The 21,537-nt window shown below is 39.2% G+C and overlaps 1 protein-coding gene across 1 annotated transcript in view; it reads left to right on the top strand.

Moving 5' to 3' along the window:
* The first annotated feature begins 8,111 nt into the window (after positions 1 to 8,111).
* Positions 8,112 to 21,537, top strand: part of ZNF804A (zinc finger protein 804A) — an 86,680-nt gene continuing 73,254 nt past the window's right edge. Inside the window, exon 1 of the mRNA XM_053947584.1 lies at positions 8,112 to 8,150. Within this exon, the coding sequence (XP_053803559.1) occupies positions 8,112 to 8,150 (39 nt within the window). The remainder of the gene's footprint in view (positions 8,151 to 21,537) is intronic.

Genomic DNA, 21,537 nt, shown 5'->3' on the forward strand with positions numbered 1-21,537 from the left:
ATCTGTATTTGGAAGCATTTCCTTACACAGTATGAAGTGGTAAAATAATTGTCAGAGCTGCTTAGGTCAATATGTCCTCTGCTGGGATGAATAATGATTCCTCCTGAGAGGACCTGGGCTGGCAGGCTGAGAACCTAGCCAGAAGATCTTTGTGCTTCTGGTCATAAAACAATATTGACTTTGGAATAAGGAGTCATTTTGTCTAAAAGAACTGGATTTGGGTAGGTTTTTCCATAGTCTGGTGCTGCAGTGTTGTGCTCCACAAAGCACCAATTTCACAGTGTGGCCGGGAGCTGTGGCAGTGGTTTGCCTCTTGCAGAGGAGAATGGAGGCACCAAGATTAAATCCCAGGGTAAAGGTGGTCAGCAGCAGGAACAGCACCACAGACACTGATTTTGGGCTGCATTCTCCTCTGTTTGTCTGTCACCTGAGGGGGGGCCTGACATCTGCAATGACCCAGATAGGCAGAGTGAGGTTCTCAGAGAAGGATCTCGATGAGGCAGAGGAGACTGATTCCTTATGAAGCACAGACACCTGGAGCTTTAGGGTCAGGTTCCCTCCAGGAGAAAGAGCAGAGATGATCCAAAGCCTCTCACGTCCTGCTGCATCATGTGGGCAGAGACAGCTGGGGTTTGTGACACCTGAGACGTGACTGTGTACCAAAATGCCTCCTGGCATCAGTCTTCTTGCTGAGAAGGGCACAGGGGAGTCAAATCTGTTACTTCTTAAATAGTTTTGGGATAATAGAAAGAAGAAGTTGTGCAATGCTGCCAGGACTAAATAATGGTTGAATAATTGTGCCTGGAGGGCAAACCTGAGAGGCATTATTGATGGAAACTGGGTAGTGGCTTTTAACACTTGCAGGTGGTTGGTTGTGCTTCCCGTTTGAGCTCATTCTTTGTGCAGAGTCAGCATTAGTTTCTCAGAACAGCAATAAAAACTAAAACTGAATGACACATTGTAGAAGAAAACCCTAGTTACTGCCAAATTCGCCCTCAAGAGACAAATAATCAATATATTTGTAACCTGGGCCATATCAAAAGCCCAGATGTAGGCATTGGTACCTGTCACTGTGTGTCTCTGTCACGCTGGCCTTCCTTGTATATGTAGATATATGTGATAAATGTCTCACAGCCTGTGTATAGTTTTTAGTAGCTAGCTATAAGTTAATAAAAATCCCCCACACTGAACAGTGATTTTATTAAATAGCTGAACAACTGGTGTATGATGGATTAATTAAGATGAAGAATTAGGAACCTCACTACCAAGAAAGGTAAAATTGCTTTGTCCTTTGTGATTCAGAAATAGAAGTGAAATCAGAAAACCCCAGTTCAGGGCTGTCATGATTTTCCTCTGTGGAGGGGCAGATGCAAGTGAAATTAAGGAGAACTGTGTAACAGGGCTGAAAAGGGGATGTTACACAGACTGCAGAGCCTCCCATGGCAGGAAGCAGATGAACGCTATAAAGGACTCAAGAAATGTTGAGAAAAACTCCGGGGCAGCGCAGGAATGCTGTAAACCCTTGAGTCTGTTATTTCTCAGGGAACCATTCCAAGTGATCCAGTGCAGCCAAAGAGAGGCTGCTAACTGTGCACTTGACCTTGCACACCCGAGAGTGAGCCAATTGCTGAGTGCCTGAAGGAAGGGAAGGAGGCTTGATGGAGGGATGGCTCCTCCAAGAGCCAGTGTGCATCATGCCCTGAGTGAAGGTGTTGATGATCCACGCTGATCCTGCTCTTCAAGGTAACTTCAGCCCACCCAACGCGGAGCTTGTGTGGATGAGGCGTGATTGGCTGCTTTGAGGTGCCACAGGAGGGCCATTTTAATTTTTATCCTTTAAAAACTGTGCAAATCTTGAATTCTGGTAGGCTTCAAGTAAAGCCTCAGATGTCAGAATCTGCCCTGCAGATTTTGCATAGTCAGACACTCCATAAATTGACTTCCTGGAGGGTGTGTTTGCAGTACATTGCAGGAGGAGTTAGAATATAACCAATACCCATGCAAAACATAGTTCTGTATTTTGAGTGTTTTTGGTACTTTTACTTTATTTTGGAAAGACACTGGCTGTGTGGCTGAATATATAAAATTACTGAATTGCACTGGCAGTCTTCTGATGAATTATTAGTGTGAAATGAAAAATTTACCACCGGTATAATTTTGTGTAATATTGTATTTTATTGGTAACATTATTAACATTCTTAGAGTTGCTCCAAGACCTATATCCAAAGTTTTTATCCCCTTTAGAAAAAGGGCAGTTAATTCCTTTGTGCTCAGTGAAGTAGGGACATCTGCAAATTACAGCTCTGGTACATAATTGCATGTTTCGAGTAGTGCACTGAATGCGAGTAGAAATACAAACTATGTGTAGTGATAAATGTGTCATCCAAGTCCTGCAAAATAAGGGGACTTTTGTTTTGTTTTGCCTTCTTCATTGCAAATAGCATAATTGAACTATTTCTTCTGTTTAAGTTTTTCTGTTCTCTTTGTAGCTTGAAGTAATAGCTTCATAGCTTGAATTCCAGCTTGTAGCTGGAATTTGAGGGCAGAAGAAACCCAGTGTTGGGGTTCTTCTTTTGCCCAGAAACAGTTACTACCAAAGTGTTTCTTGCTCATCTACATCCTTCAAAACCAAAATCACAAGTATTATTGCAACATTTGTGGTAGCTTTTAGGGATTGCAGTGTTTTGTGAGCCTGAGTGTTTTCTATTGTAATTTCTACTGTGGAACAAATTTCAGTAGAATGTTAACACAGATGTTTTTATTGATAGATTTATATCACTCCGCTAAAATACCAGTGGAAAATTCTTAAATTAAAAATAAAAGGAATTGTAAAATACTTGATAGCTGAAAGTGCAATTAAAACTATTCAGATTTTAGTGCTTCTGTAATACTGTCTGCATATACACAGCACACCTAAGGATGCTGCATGTTGGGTTTTGCCAGGAGAACTGTGAGAATATGGGTGTGCTGCGTTTGTTTGTAAGGACTTGGCAATATTAAAAAGCAAGCTTTTCTTTTTAACTCTTCTGTTTTGAACTCAGAGCACAAGGGGTTTGAAACTTGGCTTTCCTTGAATTATTTATGATGTGGAACTGCTAGACAGTGTGCTTTAAAAGTGAATGATAAGCCAGAACAAAAATGGCTGTGGTGTCGCCTTGTCAGCACAAGAATGCAGAATCTGCATTTCTAAAGATTAGGCAGAATTTGATAACAGATTGTTTCATGCTTTGAGAATTCCTTCTCTTCATCTACGTTGCATTTCTGGAGCTGGTATCCATGGCAATTCACAAGGATGATTTAGGAGCTGGGCTTGAAAATGTCTATGAGAGTTCTTGTTCTAGCATACTGAACAACATTACTTTGTGAGTTCATTTATTGATGTGAACTGCTGTCAGCAGTGTATTTCAAATTTCCCCCCTCCGTTGCTCATAGAATTTTTAGTTCTGTGGATTTTGGTTCCATTTTTGTGACAAGTCTGAAATCCAAATGCATCTGGGTTACACCTTAATGCTTTTACAGCTTAGGACAAAACAGGAATTGGGGTTTAGGTGAGCTGTAATGGCTAAAGTTGGTGATTTAAACTCTTAGTGACCTTTTAGTTATGGAGAATCAGTTTATAAAGCTTGATAAATTTACTCATAACAATATTTAAATTCTGAGCATCTTCAAAGTCAGGTGCACTAAATCTTGTCTGAGAAGGGGAAAGGATTACACAGGACAAATACTTCCTAATGGTATTTGAATTTTAGGTACCTGAGGAGCTAAGAGCCATCAGTGTGAGCCAAATCCAAGGATTATGATTTACTAAGTCATTATTTCCCCAAGACTGTCTTTTCTTTAAAAAAATATTTATTTGTCTTTTGCTTGGAAGTGTTAGGAGCTTCTGTGCTGTTCTAACACATTTCTGAGACATTCCTTTAGCCTAGCTCAGTAAAATTTTGGTTTGATCAATAGGTCTGTCTTGCTGTGAAGTTATATTTATTCTCTATTTGAGTTTTCATTAGGTACAGGAAATATAAGTTGTTTCTTTCTTTCCAATATAGTTCTCTCAGCCATGGATTTATTCCTTCATCTCCCCTTGCTTGAATTCCATGCTCCCTTGGGAGCTTGTCTTATGATTTAACAGCCTGAGGGAAATAAATAAATGTCAGGACTGAGCTTGTTAACTTTGTTCCTTGATATGAAACGTACTTTAAAGAAAATTTGTGATTTCTACTTTGATTATTATATTTGGTACTTTTAATATACATGAAATATTTAAGTTAGGGTTATTTTAAGCTATTGGCAGCGTTGTATTATGGTCTAAACTTGATCAGCAAATTTAATACTGAAATTCTTAGACACAATAGAAGGAAGGGTATTTCTGGAATGCAGTAGGTCATTACTTTGGCTTTTGTAATCCTTAGCAATTGTGTTGGTGCACATGGAATTTGCTCCAGATGGATTGTATACCTTAGAATATTTTAAATATATTGTGAAATAAACTTTCTTGAGGAACTTTGTTGCAAAACCAACAAACTCCTTCAGTTTTAATTCTTCCATCAAATCTAGGGAGACTAGGATTTGCCTTCTAATCAAAGAATTCAATACTCTATTGTTTTTTTTCTCTCACCTGTTCTGTATAAATTTTTTGTCTTCTCTGTTTTCATAGCCTGTCACAGTCTGTCGCACTCACTTAACATCCACACATCACAGACTGTAAATCACAACTGAATTTTCTCCTCAGAGAAGCTAATGGACGACATTTTGATTGCAAAAAATAGATGGATTCATTCTGTAATTTCCAGCTATGGCACTGTTAAAAAAAAAAAAAATAACAAACCCACAAATGATTTTTCTTGGAAGCTGATCAGCCCTGGAAGTGAAGCACATGAGGCTGCAGGGACTTGGTGCAATTGTCCCTTGGCCTCCTGGCTGTCATGCAGCCCAGGGTACTGGCAGCCACCTTGGCTACGAGGACAAGCTTGGTGACCACCAGATCCCAGGGTTTTCCCTTTGGCAAGTCCCGAGGATTTTCCCATTGCCTCTGTCTAGGCTTTATGTTAGAGCATACCCAGTGCTCTGCTCGCTGTAGCCAACAGAAAGCAAGAACAGCCCTTATATACTCGAATGGAGGAGGGTTTAGGAAATAAGGTTGAGGAAACAAGGATGCATCATAGTGAACCTCTGGGCAGTGACACAGCCTGCAGAGTTCTTGGAGTTCTCTGGAGTCAGCTGAGTTGAGCATTGCTTGCTCAGCTTCTAAGCAAAGATGCTTTAGGAATTGCCCAGTTTGGCAAAGGTAAGAGAACAAAGAGAGACGCAAAGAAGATTGGATTTGTGGAGGTCGTTCCTGGTGCAGTTAGATGTGGTGGGCCAGCAGGTAATCTAAATGCATACTTAGCATGGCTTGGTGACATTTGCCTTTTCTATTAAATTATTCAAGTGACATTGCTTGTACAGGTTAGCAAACCATTAACCTGCCCAGTTGTTGAAAGAAAGTTGCTTTTAGTTAAAGTGTATTGAGCTATAAAATATTTTGTAGACATAATTGAAAAATATTTAGTTGGCTGTATTTTGGTATGTTTTGGTGTGTTTTGACAGTTAATCTTTAAATGTATTTTTTCAGTTTGGTGTTATAAAAGAAGTCCCACTTTTGTAAATAAATACTTCATTGATTTCCAAGTCATGCAGATTTTCTTGGCTTCTGAAAATGAAGCATTTTTCTTTATTGCATTTTCATTGATTCTTTTAATGTCTTTCTAGCTACTTTTTCTTTTTCTAATACATCACATAGCACAAAGTACCTCCAACTTTAAAAGTAGCCCTGTGTTCCCTGAAAGTGCTTCTTTATGTAAATCCATGCTAAATGTTTAGGCTGAAAAAAAAACCTGTAACTGACCCCCTGCCTGAAAAACGATCAAAAAATTATGAAAAACTACACAGAAAATGTAAGAATGCTTTTCTTGACTACTTAAAAAATAATTTTGATATGCAGTTGTGTTTGGAGAGCACCTGTGTCAGTTGCAGCATCTATCTGGGAGTCTCTCCTCCTTAGGTCTTAGTGACAGGACTCTTGTGGAGGCATCCTGCAGTATCTGGGGTTCCTGAGCTTACCTGGTGCTGCAGGGTTAAAACTTTATGGATTTTTGTCTTGGGATCAGTAAAAATCTGAGTAGAAAGTTCAGGAGACTTTCTCTTCTGTAGCAAAAATTCTTTTTCACCACTAGCCAGGCTTTATGCATCTATTTGTGCATTCAGTGTAGCTCTGATTTCAGGTAGAGGCTTTATTCCTGTTAACCTATAATTTGCCTAAAATAATCCCTAATGCTGTCCAAATATGCAATTTTATTTAGGACTAATTAAAACCTGATTAGAAGTTGCTAGCTATGCTAAGAAAATGTGTATTTGTCACTTGTGGACTCAACAGAATCGTAAATCCATGTTTTTGCCACTTAGTATTAATATTACTCTACAGACAATTTAGACATTGTGAAGCCATTCAAAACTGCTCTACTAGATTGACTTATTAAAAACATGTTATCTAATTCAACAGCTCATTGCTTTTAGTAAACCAGCTGGTGTGGCACAGAGCTAAAAAAACCCCAAACCAATGAAAGATTAATTTGTTGGACGGAGCTGTTGTTCTATTACAAGAGATCTTTGGCAGGAAGGAAAGTATAGCTTTGATTTCCTGTTTATCAGAATAGTAATAAGTTTGTTACAGTTGCTTTTACACTGTTCTGGTGAATATATGTGGAAGATCTCTGGCCTCTGAAGGAATTGCAGTGCTTACAAAGGTCTTGGAAAACAGATGTGGATTTGGGCTTTAGTACATTCAGCCTGGGCCTTCCCCAGCTGTTGCACCCCTGTTGGAGGATGGAGAATAACCATAGCCCCATCCTCAGGAGCTGTTATGGTAGTGATGGAATTTCCCAGCCTGGTGTTAATGGGATAAACAGGGATTTTCCTGGGACGGGAGCTGCACATAGCCAGTGTAGTCCTTGCAGAATGAATCAGAATTTAACAGGAATGTGTCCAGTAAATGAGGAAGATTTTGCAGGTGCTGAAGACTATAAAGCAGTATCAAAATACTGGAGAAGATGGGATAGTTATTTGGATTATGCTGGTTGCTTTGAGGTTACTGGAGTCTGCACTAAGGATGAACTTGTGGGTTGATTTCTCTACAGCTTATAAGCAATATGAGTAACTTTGACATCTAAATACCATTGTGGTTTAATGTTCTGGAGGTCACAAAGGTTCTGTTTGGAAGACATGGTGATGTCTACCAAAAGTGTCGTAGAATCACAAGTGATATGGGTTGGAAGGGACTTCAAAACTTACCTCATTCCAATTTCTCTGCCACAGACAAGGACACCTTCCACTACCCCAGGTTGCTCCAAGCCCCATCCAACCTGCCCTTGGACACTCCCAGGGATGGGGCAGCAACAGCTTCGCTGGGCAACCTGTGCCAGGGCCTCAGCACCCTCCCAGAGAAGAATTTCTTCCTAATACCTGATGTAAACCAATACTCTGTCAGTGTCAAGCCATTCCCCCTGGTCCTGCCACTACATGCCCCTGTAGAAGGTCCCTCTCCAGCTCTCTTGTAGCCCCTTCAGGCCCTGGAAGGCTGCAGTATACAGTCACCCTGGAGCCTTCACTTCTCCAGGCTGACAAACCCTGACTTTCTCAACCTTTCCGTGTAGCAGAGGTGCTCCATCCCTCTAAACACCTTTGTGGCCTCCTCTGGACTGGCTCCAACAGCTCCATGTCCTTCCTGTGCTGGGACCCCAGAGCTGGAGGTATCAATGCAGGTGGGGTCTCACCTGAGCAGAGGAGAGGGGCAGGATCCCCTCCCTCAACCTGCTGGGCACTCTTGCTGCAGCCCAGGACACGATTCCTTGGGGCAGTTCCTGTGGCCCATTTAAATTTCCCTGGACTAAAAGACTGTGAAGGAGTAGGCCTCATTTATGGAAAATAGCAGTGGCCACTGTAGAATCTCCAAGTTTGTTTTGTAAACCTGTGCATGTACCTGTGAGCAGCACAGAGATTTTAGGAGGAATCTACCCACATAACTCAGCAAGACTTAGTAGGATGCCAGTGTAGGACTAGCAGGTTGTTAATCCTGGGCGATGACGGAAACATATGTGCATTCACAGTGGGCATTTTTGGTAAACTAAATCCATTTATCCACTGAGCATTCTGCAAAGTGTATCTGTGACCTGAGGACTGTGCTCTGTAAATGCTTCACATTTATGATGTGGGTTTGTTTTGGGTTTTTGTTTGCTTGGCTGGTTTGTTTTGAATGTTTGCTTTTCTTCCAGAAATAACTAATTTCTCCTATGCCTGCTTTATTGGAAGTATTTTTCTTGAAACTTTCTGTATCATTAGTAATATGTTTCTGGGTTTTTCCCCTCTAAATTTACTCTCTTGAATGGCAAATGTTTGTTAAAGCTAATACTTGTCTGAATGTAAGTAGGAAAATGAGAAACCAGTAATTTTAGCAAAACATATTTCCATCTGTGTGGGTGGTAACTCTGATTAGTTAGAGTATTTTGAAGTAAGTTTTCATTATGCTCTGCCTAGAAAAGTGGCTGTGTACATACAATCCCTCCTGGCTTGATGTTATGGGAAGGGCCTTGACCACCAGTATTGAATGACTGCTGCTCTTCCTCTGTAATGCTTTACCATTTTCTTATGGGCTGTGTGAGTTGAACACTTAGAATATGCTTTTATAGAGTGGATAACCTGTTGTCATGAAAAATTTAATTTAAAACTATTGAGTAGATGTGAGTTTTGTCCATGAAAATAACAATTAGACTGGAATCTTGCCAGCATCCCTCTCACAGGATCTGAACCAGACACTTTCGATGGAAGAAACATACAGAAGTAAAAAAATCATTTTATTATGTTCTTCAAAAGTCTATTAGTGCTTTAGTGGGCTTTCTTGTAGTGCTTTTCTAGAAGGAGAAAGACAAACATTACTCTGTGGAGTCATTCAGCATTGTGGTTTTTGATGGGAAATAGGGGAGGTTAAAAGATCATTCTTAGTCTGGAACCTGCACAGACATCTGTGTTTGTACACGCTTGTGTCCCTTCAAATTGTTTCTCTGCCTCTAAAAATACTGCCATGTACTCTATTTGTCTTGCAGAAATGCAATTTTCACTAATGTCCAACATCATGAAATATTTTATTAAATATCTTAGGATGGATTTGCCTTTGAAATGTTTGCTATCATTTTTGATTACAATGCCTTGCAACATCAGGCAGAGACATCACCTTCGTTGTTTGTCTCTCTTTTCCCCCCCGTTTCCACTTCCATGTCTCTCCCCTCTATTCTGCTTCCATCTCTGTTGTGGCATGATAAACATATCCGTGCTCATTATTGGAGCTCTGACATGAGCAAGTGAGTATAAATTTCCTTTTGGCTGAGATTTTGGGTTGATTAACTTAGTCATAAAGGAAGAAGGCCAAATTGCCCTCTACATTTCCTGGGTGTCTGATGGGAGTGCAGTCATTATAGCATCATAATTATACTGCAGAAGAACATATTTTGTACTTTCTATATGAACCTGCATTGACAGAATCAGGACTGTGCTCTTCTTGTCCTGTTTATGCCCATATCACTCACATTGTCTCAAAAACAACAACAAAAAGCAAAAATACCACAAGGCTGTCTTGATCAGTGTTGCTGACTGCAGAGATGCATGCAATTTGAAGAAAAAAAAATATCAGTATTATGAATAAAATTAACCAGGGGTTAACATTTCTTGGCCAAGTGTAGTTCAAATTTGGCATCAGAAAGTGGCCCAGGGCTTCAAGGCTCTGCAGTGTTAAATTCCCCCCTGTAAATCCAGTCTGGTGGTTACTGCATTCCTGCCTCTCAGGTACCCATACGAGCTCCACTCCTGACTTTTTCTCAGGGCAAATTTGGCAACTTTAGGTTTCAGTGCTGAGCTGTAATAAATGTGTTCTGCAGCTTTCACTGAACGCTGATTGCTGTGCTTCTGCTCCCAGTGGGATCGTGTCTGAAATATTTGGGAGTATCAGCTGGTGTTCTACATTTCCTTGCAGGCTTATACCTTGAGCTATGCTGTTGTCTACAGATGTTAGCCCTTGGACATGTTAGATTAAAAACATCAAGTGAAAGACCTGAGGAGCTCAGGATTTAGTGCTGATAATTCAGGAATCAGTAGGGTGGAGAGGAAGCTGTGTTACTGCAGCTGCAGGTTCCTGAGGCTGATAAAGTACACACGCTGGGTTTTCCTAGGGACCTCTTAGTTTTGCAAAACCTTCCTAATGGATTAGATTTGAAACCTGGACTGGGGGGATCTCGGATGTTAACAAGTCTCCCAATTTTATATTTAACTCATGCTCTTGCTTGGGCTAATTTAAAGGTTCACAGAATTGTGGAATGGTTTGGATTGGAAGGGACCTCAAAGATAATCTTGTTCCACGCCCTGCTGTGGGCAGGGACACCATCCACTACCCCAGGTTGCTCCAAGCCCTGTCCAACCTGGCCTTGGACACTTCCAGGGATGGGGCAGCCACAGCTGCTCTGGGCAACCTGTGCCAGGGCCTTACCATACTCATAGGGAAGAATTTCTTCTTCACACCTAATCTAAACCTACTATCTTTCAGTTTGAAGCCATTCCCTTTTGTCCTGTCACTACTTGCCCTTGTAAAAACTCCCTCTCCAGCTTTCTTGTAGATCATCTTTAGATTTTGGAAGCCTGATGTTTAATTTTTTTAAAGTATTTATCATTCCTGCATTCTAGTACATAAAGGAAAACTGTAAGGCTTTTGCCACCTTCCTTTCCACATCCCAGAAAACCCTATCATCCTGAAACTTTGAGGGTTGCATGAGGTAAATTTAATGGGGGTTACTTTTCAAATATCTGCTGGTCTGTATTTGCAAACCTCTGCACTCTCACACTGTGATGTTGATGTTTCTTTGTAAATACATCTGCATTCATATGTGATGTGAAATGTGTGTGTGTGTCTGCTTATATACACATGTGCATCCCTATTTCTGAAGTTAAATATAAACTCAGGATTGCCCTCTAAAAAAATAACCTTCTTCTGAAAGTTTTGTAGTTTGCCAAAAGATACAGAAGCTCAGATGCTAATTGCCTCAAAAAGTTAACAGTCTGCGTTTGACCCTCTGTTTTTGGACCTTTTGAAATTACTGTGGTGTAAGGGGAATGAACAGTGTTTTTAGAAGCTTGTGTGTTAAAAGCATTCTATAAAGTTGCATTAAGTAGATTATTATGCTTTTAAAATGTGATTTTTGCCCTTTTAAAAATTTTTATTTCATCCTTTGACTTCAAGAAGCCTTTTTTCAGACTCAGCAGTTGGTAACATTTAATTTTCTGTCATTTAATGTCTTTAGAGATGTGTTGACATTTCTGTTTTTCAGAATAGCATTTTTACTTCCTGTCATCAGCCTGTGTGTTATAAAGCACCATATTAACCTTTCTAGCACATTTAGGTGTTACATAAAGGCACTGTTTATGGAATACTATGCTACTCATTAAATAAGTAGTGCATATTGTATGAAAGAATTGTCTGAACACTAAAATTCAATCAAGACAACTATGGTGTATATATTAATAGTTTCAGGGTACAGCACATAAGTTAAAGAAACTTTGGTTTGCCTTCAGAAAAAGCCCCAAAAACCAGTCTCTGAACTGAATGGACAGTGTTTGCTGCCCTTGACTTCTCATGGTCTTGTAAAGACTTTGGTGTTGGGTTGAAAGAGCCAGCAAACAGCTAAAGGAAGTGATGGGAGAGAAGAAAAAAGTTCACGTGCAAGACTCCTCACCAAACACTTAATCATGACAGATGGCTCTGATGTGTGAGTAGCCAGAAATAGCGAGGGAATAGGTTTAACTTGTCCTAAAATGTCAGGAGTTGTGTGCTGCATTTGTAATCACAGAACATTCATTTGTCACAGGGCTTCATGTATTTTTATAGCTATTAAAAAAAAAAATAGAAATTGTCAAAGTATATTCAATCCCCAAACATACTACACAGTGTGAATACAGACTTCACTACGAGGAATAGTTCCAGCTTTTTGCCGAAGTGATGGAATACCTGGAGCTGCTGTATCTGTACAGAGCTTTAAAGGTGGAAGTGTTTAAGTGTTAAAATCCCAGGTCAGGTCCCCAAGCAGCAGCGGTGCAGCAGTTTCATGCTGCTTTCAGCTGCAGATTCTTGGAGCAGAGGTGATGAGTTCAGGTACTGAGGCACTGGCAGCAAGCTCCACTGCTCCAGGTTTCACAGCAGATTTGGCTGGCAGCAGGTCAGATGGAAATTGCTGATGGAAATTCAGAGGAGACTTACCCTGTTGTTGTCTTTCACTCTTTATATGAGGTCTCTTAAAGTTCCTGCATTTTTAATTTGTGGCAGCCAGCTGAGAATGCTAATGACACTATCTGATGGTGATCAGTGACTTCTTCATGTGTCCTTCTAATCATAACCTTAAAGTGATTCATAAACTCCAAACACTACACTGCCTTTTAGTTCTCCAGGCAGTTAATGGTGTAATATGTCTGGAGAATAAAAATCCAGCAATCAACCTTTATTCCTATAATTGTATGACGAAAACAAAGTTAGTGACACAGGGGAAAGAGACTAGTAGAGGCAGAGTGTTTGTTAGGCTAGAAAAATTAGCAGGATTTATTCTGAACTGAAAGCACAGATGAGAAATAGAGAAATATTTGGGAAAAAATATGCAAAGTAGATTAATAAAGGATAAATGTGATTTTTAAAATGGATGTTCACAACTTTTGACAAGGTAACGTTTCTGAGCTCTAGTTCTTTATTCATGTCATATTGAGATAAGGTCAATCTTAAGTTGAATCCAGGCTGGATGGAGCTCAGAGCACCTGGTCTAGTAAAAGCTGTCCTTGCCTGTGGCTGGGTGGCTGGAACTGGATGATCTTCAAGATTCCTTCCAACTCAAACATTCCATGATTCTATGATAATCTAATTCTTACATTGAAACTACAAGCTTACATTATAATTTCTGTTCAGTGAGCAGAACTAAAACTTTCTGTCCAAATTCCAGTGGTTATAGTCAGGAAGAAGCCTGAAATAATGCACAATGTTTATGTTTTTTTGTCATAAAATCCTATCCTTTATGTCACCTTGTGGTCAAAATGATTCTGTTAAAGAAGTTGGTTTCAGTCCAAGGAAGCAACTTACTCTGATTGTTTGCACCCCAACTATTTCTGTTTCTATTCAGGGAAGGTCACAGGCCCCTAATTCTACTTATGTCCTGTCTCTTGATGTTATGTGGCTCAGAGGATTTGCCTGGTCCTGTTTTCTGTGGGATATAATCTATCTTGTCTGAAGACATACCTACAGTCACATTCTGCAGTTAAGGAGAGATTTTGCCACGATGTCACAGATGCTGGAGAAAGCAGATCTCTGAGAAATTCTGAATATAAAAACTCCTCTATGGCATACAGAAATGGGCTCTGGATTTTGTAATAATAGGTGTGACTTGAGGCTGCACACTAAGCTTTATTTTCGAGTCCCAGGTGGTTCCCAAAGCAAATGTCAGAAGCTTATTAAATGAGTTAACATTATTGTTAGGCAGAAGAAGTCAAGTGGATTTTTTTTTTTTTTTTTCGTTTGTTAGAGGTGTTTTAAGGCATCTGTGATTTTGCTTCCCAGTCTGGACAGGGCTTGGAAATTTTGCCCTCATTCTGTCTCAGTCTTTGTCCTGGTTGCAAGGGGAAAATGCAGTAACAGGTGTCATGGTTTTGCTGTGGTGCCGTTTAAGAGCACTCTAGAATCTCTTAAATGATCCACCTATCCTGTGCACACACTTCATGCTGTGTCTGAATCAAAACTTGGAATCTGGGGAGCATAAGGTTTTGTTCTGAGAACAGTTTAATTTTAGAAAACATTGAGCAGTGCCAAGACAGCTGTAAATGTTGTAGGGGTGGCCCACACTGCGATGGTCAATCCCTCCCCACATCCTGGCTCGTTCATGGAACAGGCTCTGCTTGGCTGGATGCAACCCCTCAAATGCTGTGAATCTTCTTCCTTCTGAGCATGGTGCATGTGGCTGGCAGCAGGGAAACAGGGTGGGGGGTTTGTTTGGTTTTTTTTTAAGAAATGAGGAAGGAGGATGAGAGAGCTTTGGGATTTTGTTGCAATGAGTTCATGGAAAAAACCTTCATTTTTCAAGAAATAGAAATAGCAGTGGCTGCACGTAGAAATGGTGGTTGAGAAAAGCCAATGGGTGAAGGCACTGTAATAAGGAATACAGCCTGGGAAAAGTAATTTTGCAGCAAAATACTGTTGGGTTTTTTTGTATATCCATGCTGTCACTGTATTGGTGAATTGCTGCCCTCTCAGAATTCCTGATTGAGACAAAGTCAGTGTTGGATACAGGACATTTGTAAGTGGAGAGAAAAGATGAGATTTAATAATCCATATTCATGGCCATGAATATTCATGGTATTGAATTTTGTCATTTATAAGATGGAAATAAATATAACTGTAGCATAACTTTCACTGCTGAGTGATGGGTTTGATAGATTTCAATGGCTTCCACTGGACATGGTTGACAGGTTGGGTCTTTTTTTGATTCATCAGTAAATACTGAGAAATTAAAAAATTGCGATTTTGCTCCTAGAACATCAGATCATACTGAGGTTTCAGATACTAGTTAAAGCCACTTTAAGGCAGTGAACCAGCAGTCAGATTGTTGCTTTTAAACATCTGGAGTACCTCCTGCTCTATGCTGTTGCAAATCCCTGATTTTTAGCTGAAAAAGGGGTTTCATGGCTCTTTTCATCTACCCTTCCATGACTAAAAGCTTGTATTTTTTTGTTTGTGTGTATAAAAATATAGCACTTAAGAACAATGAAGCACTTTTGTCAGATGTGAAGGATAAAACCACAGTGAAAACTGGAAATTTCTGGAAAACTGGATTGCATTTCAAAATGCTAAAAGCAGTGAAAATGGAAATCCTCATATTCATTCAATCTTCAAGTCGTTCCAAATTATGCAAATCATGCTAATTCAAAGGTCATTAATATTTAACTTTAGTTATAAATAGAAATATTTTATATTTATTGAAAGATGAAAAATCCCCAATTTTTAATGAAGAATTATAATAAACATTGTTTTCACTTTGTCTTGAAGTTGCTTAAAAGGATTGTGGAGAAGTTTCTCCTTTTTAGTTTTCTCTCTCCCTCTTAGATTTGTTGTTTCTTGTCTCCCTTAGCAGCTCCAAGGCTTTTTGTTTTCTTGTGAATATTAGCACCTAACTGAAAGCTCACTGTAAGACAAATCCAAGATTCCTAATAAGTAAATTACTTCAGAGTCAGATGCAAATTTGACCCGCCATACTGTAAAAAAATTTGAGTCTTATGAAATTTGTTTGAGGAACACCTAAAGTTTTTGGTTTATGAATGCTGTAAAGCAGAAAGAAGGAAGCAAATCTTGTAAAAGATGCTGCAGGTATTTTGCCTTTATTTTCTTGCATGATTTTAGCCTGTGGCCTAAAGGAGTTGAATGTTTCTGGAGGCATTTGTCTCCTGGCAGAGGGGTTGGTGGGTTATAGCATGTGCTAAACAAGACCAGAACAGCTGAGGAGGAATTGAAGTGCCCAGATTTTAGACCTGATAAAGGATGGAACAGGCCTGTTTTAAAGTTAAACTTACTTTGTATTTGTCTTTAACAAGCCCTGTTTAATTAGGTAAGTTAATGACTTAGACCTCCTGGTATTTAGGGTATAGAGATAATAGTTTATAACAATTAATTTCCTAACTCCTCCCTAGTGCCAAACAATTAATCTTCAAAGGCAGCCTGTTTATCAAATTTGGTGATAGGAACTTGGAATATAAGCTTCAAAATTTGAACCCTTTAAATTTATTTATTTATTTAATCTGGGAAGAGTGTTTTTCAGGGGAAGAGCATAAAGAATGCCATGTCATTTGGATGAGAAAGTCTAGGAAAGTGATCATGCCTTAAGGACATGAGGAACAATGTTAACATAGTGGTTTAGATCCTCTAGGGAAGCTGCCCTTCTTCCTTCCTGTGCTGGCAGAGCAGGATCAGGCAGCTCCATTGACAGAGTGCTTTTGCCTGGTCTGAGCATCCTCTATGCCAAGTAGAAATTATATGAGAAATTTGTAGCTTTTAAAATTTTTAATTTGCTAAGAAAATCATTAAGTGCCCTGAATTCTCCACTCAGAATTAAATAAAAGGATGCCAAGAGATGTCCTGTCATTTTCCACATTCAGAAATGGAATTCTTTATTATACTTTTATGTGCCAGAGTCCTTTAATGTAAGAAATAAAAGATAGTCATGAAAATATATTGAAAGACTGAAAATAGTATTTCAATCACAGACTATGAAATATTAATTTGCTTTTTTTGTCGGGAATAGAATCTTCTGGTAATGGTTTGATCCCTCCCTTGGATTTTTTGCAGTATCAGGCCAGAAACTGGTGTTGCATCTTATTTTCTCTTCCCATAGTTTAGTATTGCATAAAAATGTTCATGTGTAGCTCACTTTGTTTGCACACAAGTCCAGCATGTGGATTCTGTCTGTCCTTTTGCTCTGCGAGGTCTGGCACTGCTGTTCTGAGGGACCTCCCTGGAGAGCATGACTCTCTCCTTGTGTGCTGTTTTTTCCACTTGTCTGCTTGCTCTAAATGGGTTATTTTTTCTAAATCACTTCTTGATCACTTTCCCTAAATGAAATCTACATCCCCCTGAAGTAACTTGGCATCTTAGAATGTGCTGAGCTGGAAGGGAGCCCCATGGGCCATGAGAATCCAACTCCTGGCCCTGTGCAGGACACCCCAGCAATCCCAGCCTGTGCCTGAGAGCTTTTTCCAAATGCTTCTTGAGCTCTCTCAGGCTGGGGCTGTGCCTACTTTTACCATCTTTTTAGCCCTTTCTTACACCTTTCTTTATTTGGAGTTGAAATGGGTTTAACAAAGCCTGGCTTTGGTGCTTGGAAAAAAATGTTTTATTTTCAAAGATTTTGGGAGGTCGGTTCAATACAAATGAAAAACAGAGTAGACTCTCAGAATAATCTTCTGTTTCTCACCTCCCAACAACAACAAAAGAATGTATCCTCAACATTTTCTGCTCCCTGGAGGCACCTGATTGGTAATACCCTCCCTGCAGCGCTGAAATGCAAGGTCTGCACATCTCTGAGCTCAGCTGCCAAGTAGAGTTATATGTCTTCAACTGCAAAAATTGAAGTTGAAATAAAGAATTAGATTGTCTCAGACAAGAGTGCAATCAGTGGTGAGAAACTGGGACTATAACTTTCTTAACATAGCTCTAGTGATTTATGTTGGGAGGGAGGTGGATTTAAGAGAACATGCTGACATGCAGTATTGGTGTTTCAGCAGCAGGCGTGGGCTGATCCTCACTTTGCAGTTTCCAGCTTCTCTCAGTTGGTCTATCCCACCACATGTCTGTCTTCTCCCTCCCAAGCACTGTCATGAACCTCTCTGTGACCATCTCCCATGAGAGATGTCATAAATTTAAGGATGCTGTAAAAGTCTTTTATGCAAGGATTTCTTCAGACTGCATATTATTGATGATTCCAGCAATTTAATACATACCATGCAGAAACTTGTTCTTATGATGCTCAGACTCTTCAATATCAAAAATAGACTTAAGGGAAGAAGGTATTGAGGGAGACAGGACAACCTGTCAGCAGCCTCTGGCTTAACATATCTGGTGGGAAGTTCTAATTTACCATCAAAGTGGCAACAACTCACTTGGTATGAAGTGCCAAGGAGACAGATGGCAATGTTGAAATATTCTCTGTTGTGCCTATCATCAGGTCTAGTAAAAAGAGAACTCAGGAGCAACAACATGTTGTAGTAGAGTAAATAATACTTGCTACCACTTTTTTATAGGCAGTGAGGTTGTTTGTTGGAAGCTGCTGATGTAAAGCTGAGCTGGATTCTTTAATATGGATGAAGAAGAAATATTAGGTAGGAAGACAGGTTTATATTAATATCATACTACCTTGGAGGAGATAAATTAAAATTTCATTTCTGTAGAAAAATATTAACTTTAATGTTCAAGTTCAGTGGAAGGAAGGAGGGAAGTAAGCCCCAGAGTTCAAGTGGGGATAACTGCTTTGGCACTGGGTGCCTGCCTCTCTGTCTTTGCTTTTTGTCCCAGATTCACATCTGACTGTTGCTCTGCTTGTGCTGTTCTATTGGGCTTTAAAGGCAGCAGGCCCTGGTTTGTGGTGAGAGGCTCTACAAAAGTAACATGGACATGTGCAAAGTGTTAATTGGTCTGTCACCCTTAGCTCAGTGCGGAGGTGAGGCTTTGCTTGAGAGGAAATATTTGCTTAAGTTGTTCCCTTGCAACAGGGACCTAAAAATCAGGGTTGAGTTCTGTGCTGTCCCTTCTGGCTTTGTCCATGGATCTGGGCGTGTCCCTTTGAACTTCTCTTCCTTAGCATGTGGAATAGTGATGCAGTGGTACCAGGAATAACTGCAGTTGTTTTTTCACTGCCCTAATGCACTTGGGTATTTGTAGGTGGCATCAAGTTCCTAAAAGCTGCCATTTGGAGAATGTGGGCACTCTTCTACTTTCTCTAAATCTTTTCCTAGCTGCTCTGTTACAGCTTTCTGCTCTTGATTCTTAAAGGTTGATTTCTAACACAGAAGGAAGCAGAAAAGGAGGAATTAACTTGTAGTTTTATGTAAGTATGCTTATTTCTTTCTTATTGCTGCCAGTTGTCTTAAAAAAAAGTACTCTCAATCTTTGTAGGACTAGCTTCTCTCTGGACAGACAGGCAAAAAACAAGAACATAAGGTACTTGTAATGGTATCGTGAGCCTTAAAGGATACAAATTTTAAATAGAGTGATCATATTTATTAATGTTGATGTTTCTGGTGGCAAACTGATTTGGTGTCTGCATTCTGGTCAGGGCAGTGATTCCAGCTGGACTTCTGAAAGGAAAAGGCCATATTACACCCAAAGACTTTATTTTCCTTTCTGTCCTAATTTCTTCCTGTGCAAAGATACAGAGAGCTGCCACTATTTAATTTCAAGTGTTATTATATTCCAAGTATATTCTCAGTGTAATGTATTGTGTGACCTATTTTCCCTTCTTCCACAAAAGTATTTTTGTCCATAGTCTTGTTCTGTTAGACACATTCCAATAAAATTTTAATCTTGTGTTTGGCTGGGTTTTGGGAGGGAGGAGGAAACAGTCCATGAATGTATGCTTGACCCTCAGGAGGGATCTTTGGGTACATTTCCAGCTTCAGCAGACATCAGGGCTTGGTATGTACAGGCTGTAGAGAATCTGACCTGTAACATACTGTGCAAATTAATTTTAATCCTTCCTTATGGCTTCTTTTGGAGTTACTTAAGATCCACAGGTTGCCTTGTAGGCAGTAGCAGGAGAAAAGCTCCCCTTCCCTGTGAATGTGAAATGTAAAATGCTCACTGAAAATGAAATGGTAATTTGTGGTGTTCCTGGCAAAACACACGCAGTCCCTCAACATTTCTATATTCTCTCCCATCCCAAACAGAAGGAAATGCACTGGACAGATGAAAATGGGAGGCATGTATGATGGGTTAGGTTGCTTGAAATTAAAGACTGGAAGGGGAAAACAAAAGTAAATAAGACAGACTTAAATTATACTTGAGTAGCAAAGATTTATGATTTTTTTTCCTTTTAAGATGAGCAGATGTATTAGTAATTCCTATCCCAAGGACATGTATTCCTTGTTAATGATACAAGGTAGATGAAGTGCAGCTAAATGCTTCCCTATTTAGTTTAGTGTGTTTTCTATAACCAGGCAAGTAGGACAGAGATGTTCTGCATTATAACAAGCACATCATTAAAATGACAGATGACCATAAAATTAAATCTTGCTGTCCCATGGGGTATTTTTGAATGTTAAGTGAAAGCATCTGCAACTAATTATTTTGTCCTTATTAAGCTCAAACAGTCCTGAACTTTGAGTTTTTAAATGCAAGTTCATATCTTACATCATGTATTTGTGATGAAATAATTGAATAAAAAGATTCAATATATTTTTAATAACATAGACTTATCTCACTGATTGATTGTGATCACAGTCTGGGTTGAGATCTTCCTATGCATGTATTGTTTTAATCTAGAGGTCTGGCTGGCAGTCTCATGAGTTCAGTTTCTATGGAAGTATGTTATTACCTATTTTTTTTCCATTTGTGTTATATATTTATTTGTTTAAATATTTATATTTATATGTAATATAAATGAATATATATTATATATTTCTATATTTCATCTTATGTCTAAAAGCAGCAGATATAGAGGTACATAAAGAGTGTATTTGCCCATTACATGTGGGACAGAAACAAATATTTGGAGATAAAGAGGAAGAGACTGGTCTGACTCTGAACCTTTCTGAATCTTCCCATAAACTTGCAAGTCTTATATTTGCCAAATTGCTTCTAACTTGTTTGAATTTAGCAACTGAGGTGATATATTGCCTGAATTCCATGAGCATGTGGAAATGGAAATTTAGAAGCCCTGCTTTCAGCCCAGCATGGTGCAGGATAACTCGTTTCCAAACAAGAGTTTACCTTGAAAGCCACTTTTCATAAATAGCAATAGCTGTACTGCCTCACTGTGTCTCACAATATCTGGCATACAGCAGGCACCAAATTTACCTGGTTTTGTGAAGCAAGCCATGGGCAGGCTTCATTTTAGATTCATAACTGAATCTAGACTTCATAACTAGAATTTAGATTCATAACTGAATCTAGACTTCATAACTAGAATCTAGATTCATAACTGAATCTAGACTTCATAACTAGAATTTAGATTCATAACTGAATCTAGACTTCATAACTAGAATCTAGATTCATAACTGAATATGGACTTCATAACTAGAATCTAGATTCATAACTGAATCTAGACTTCCAGATTTCTCTGTTCCTTGGTTTTGACTAGTACTTACTGACTCTAATTTGAACCTAGAGGAGCCCGAAACAAAGTATTAAACCCAAAATTTATTCAGGTCATGGGGGCTGTAGGACTGCATCTTCATATCTTTCATATATGGAAACTTGAGTTTTCACTAATGCCAAAATTTTGTAAATGTTAACAGGCCTGCATCTAGAAAACAGAAATTGTTTTTTTTTTCCCCTCCTAATGGCCAATTGCATAGAACCATAAATCAGTAGTAATATACTAGACCATTTAATTTGTCTTTACCATTGTAAATGATACTCATCTAAAGTAAAAACAAACCTGAAGATGGGTTTTCCACCTGAGAGGCTGTATTTCGTGTGGAAAAATGTGATACAGGGTTTTATTATACGCTGCTAATAAATTTTAATAATATCTTGTCCTCTGTGTACCACTCTGTGTAACACAAATATATGTGGCTAGGAGGAAGAAGGCAAAAGTGATGGACCCAAGGAATCTGTAGGTGTAGGGAGACATTCACTGCTCTAGTATTAATAGGGTATTAAACTATTTCAGTTGACTGGGTAGAACTTGCAGTTAAAATAGTCCAGGTTAATCATATTTTTTTCCTCTGAGT

The sequence above is a fragment of the Vidua chalybeata genome, chromosome 7 (genome assembly GCF_026979565.1).
Source record: "Vidua chalybeata isolate OUT-0048 chromosome 7, bVidCha1 merged haplotype, whole genome shotgun sequence".
NCBI lineage: Eukaryota > Metazoa > Chordata > Aves > Passeriformes > Viduidae > Vidua > Vidua chalybeata.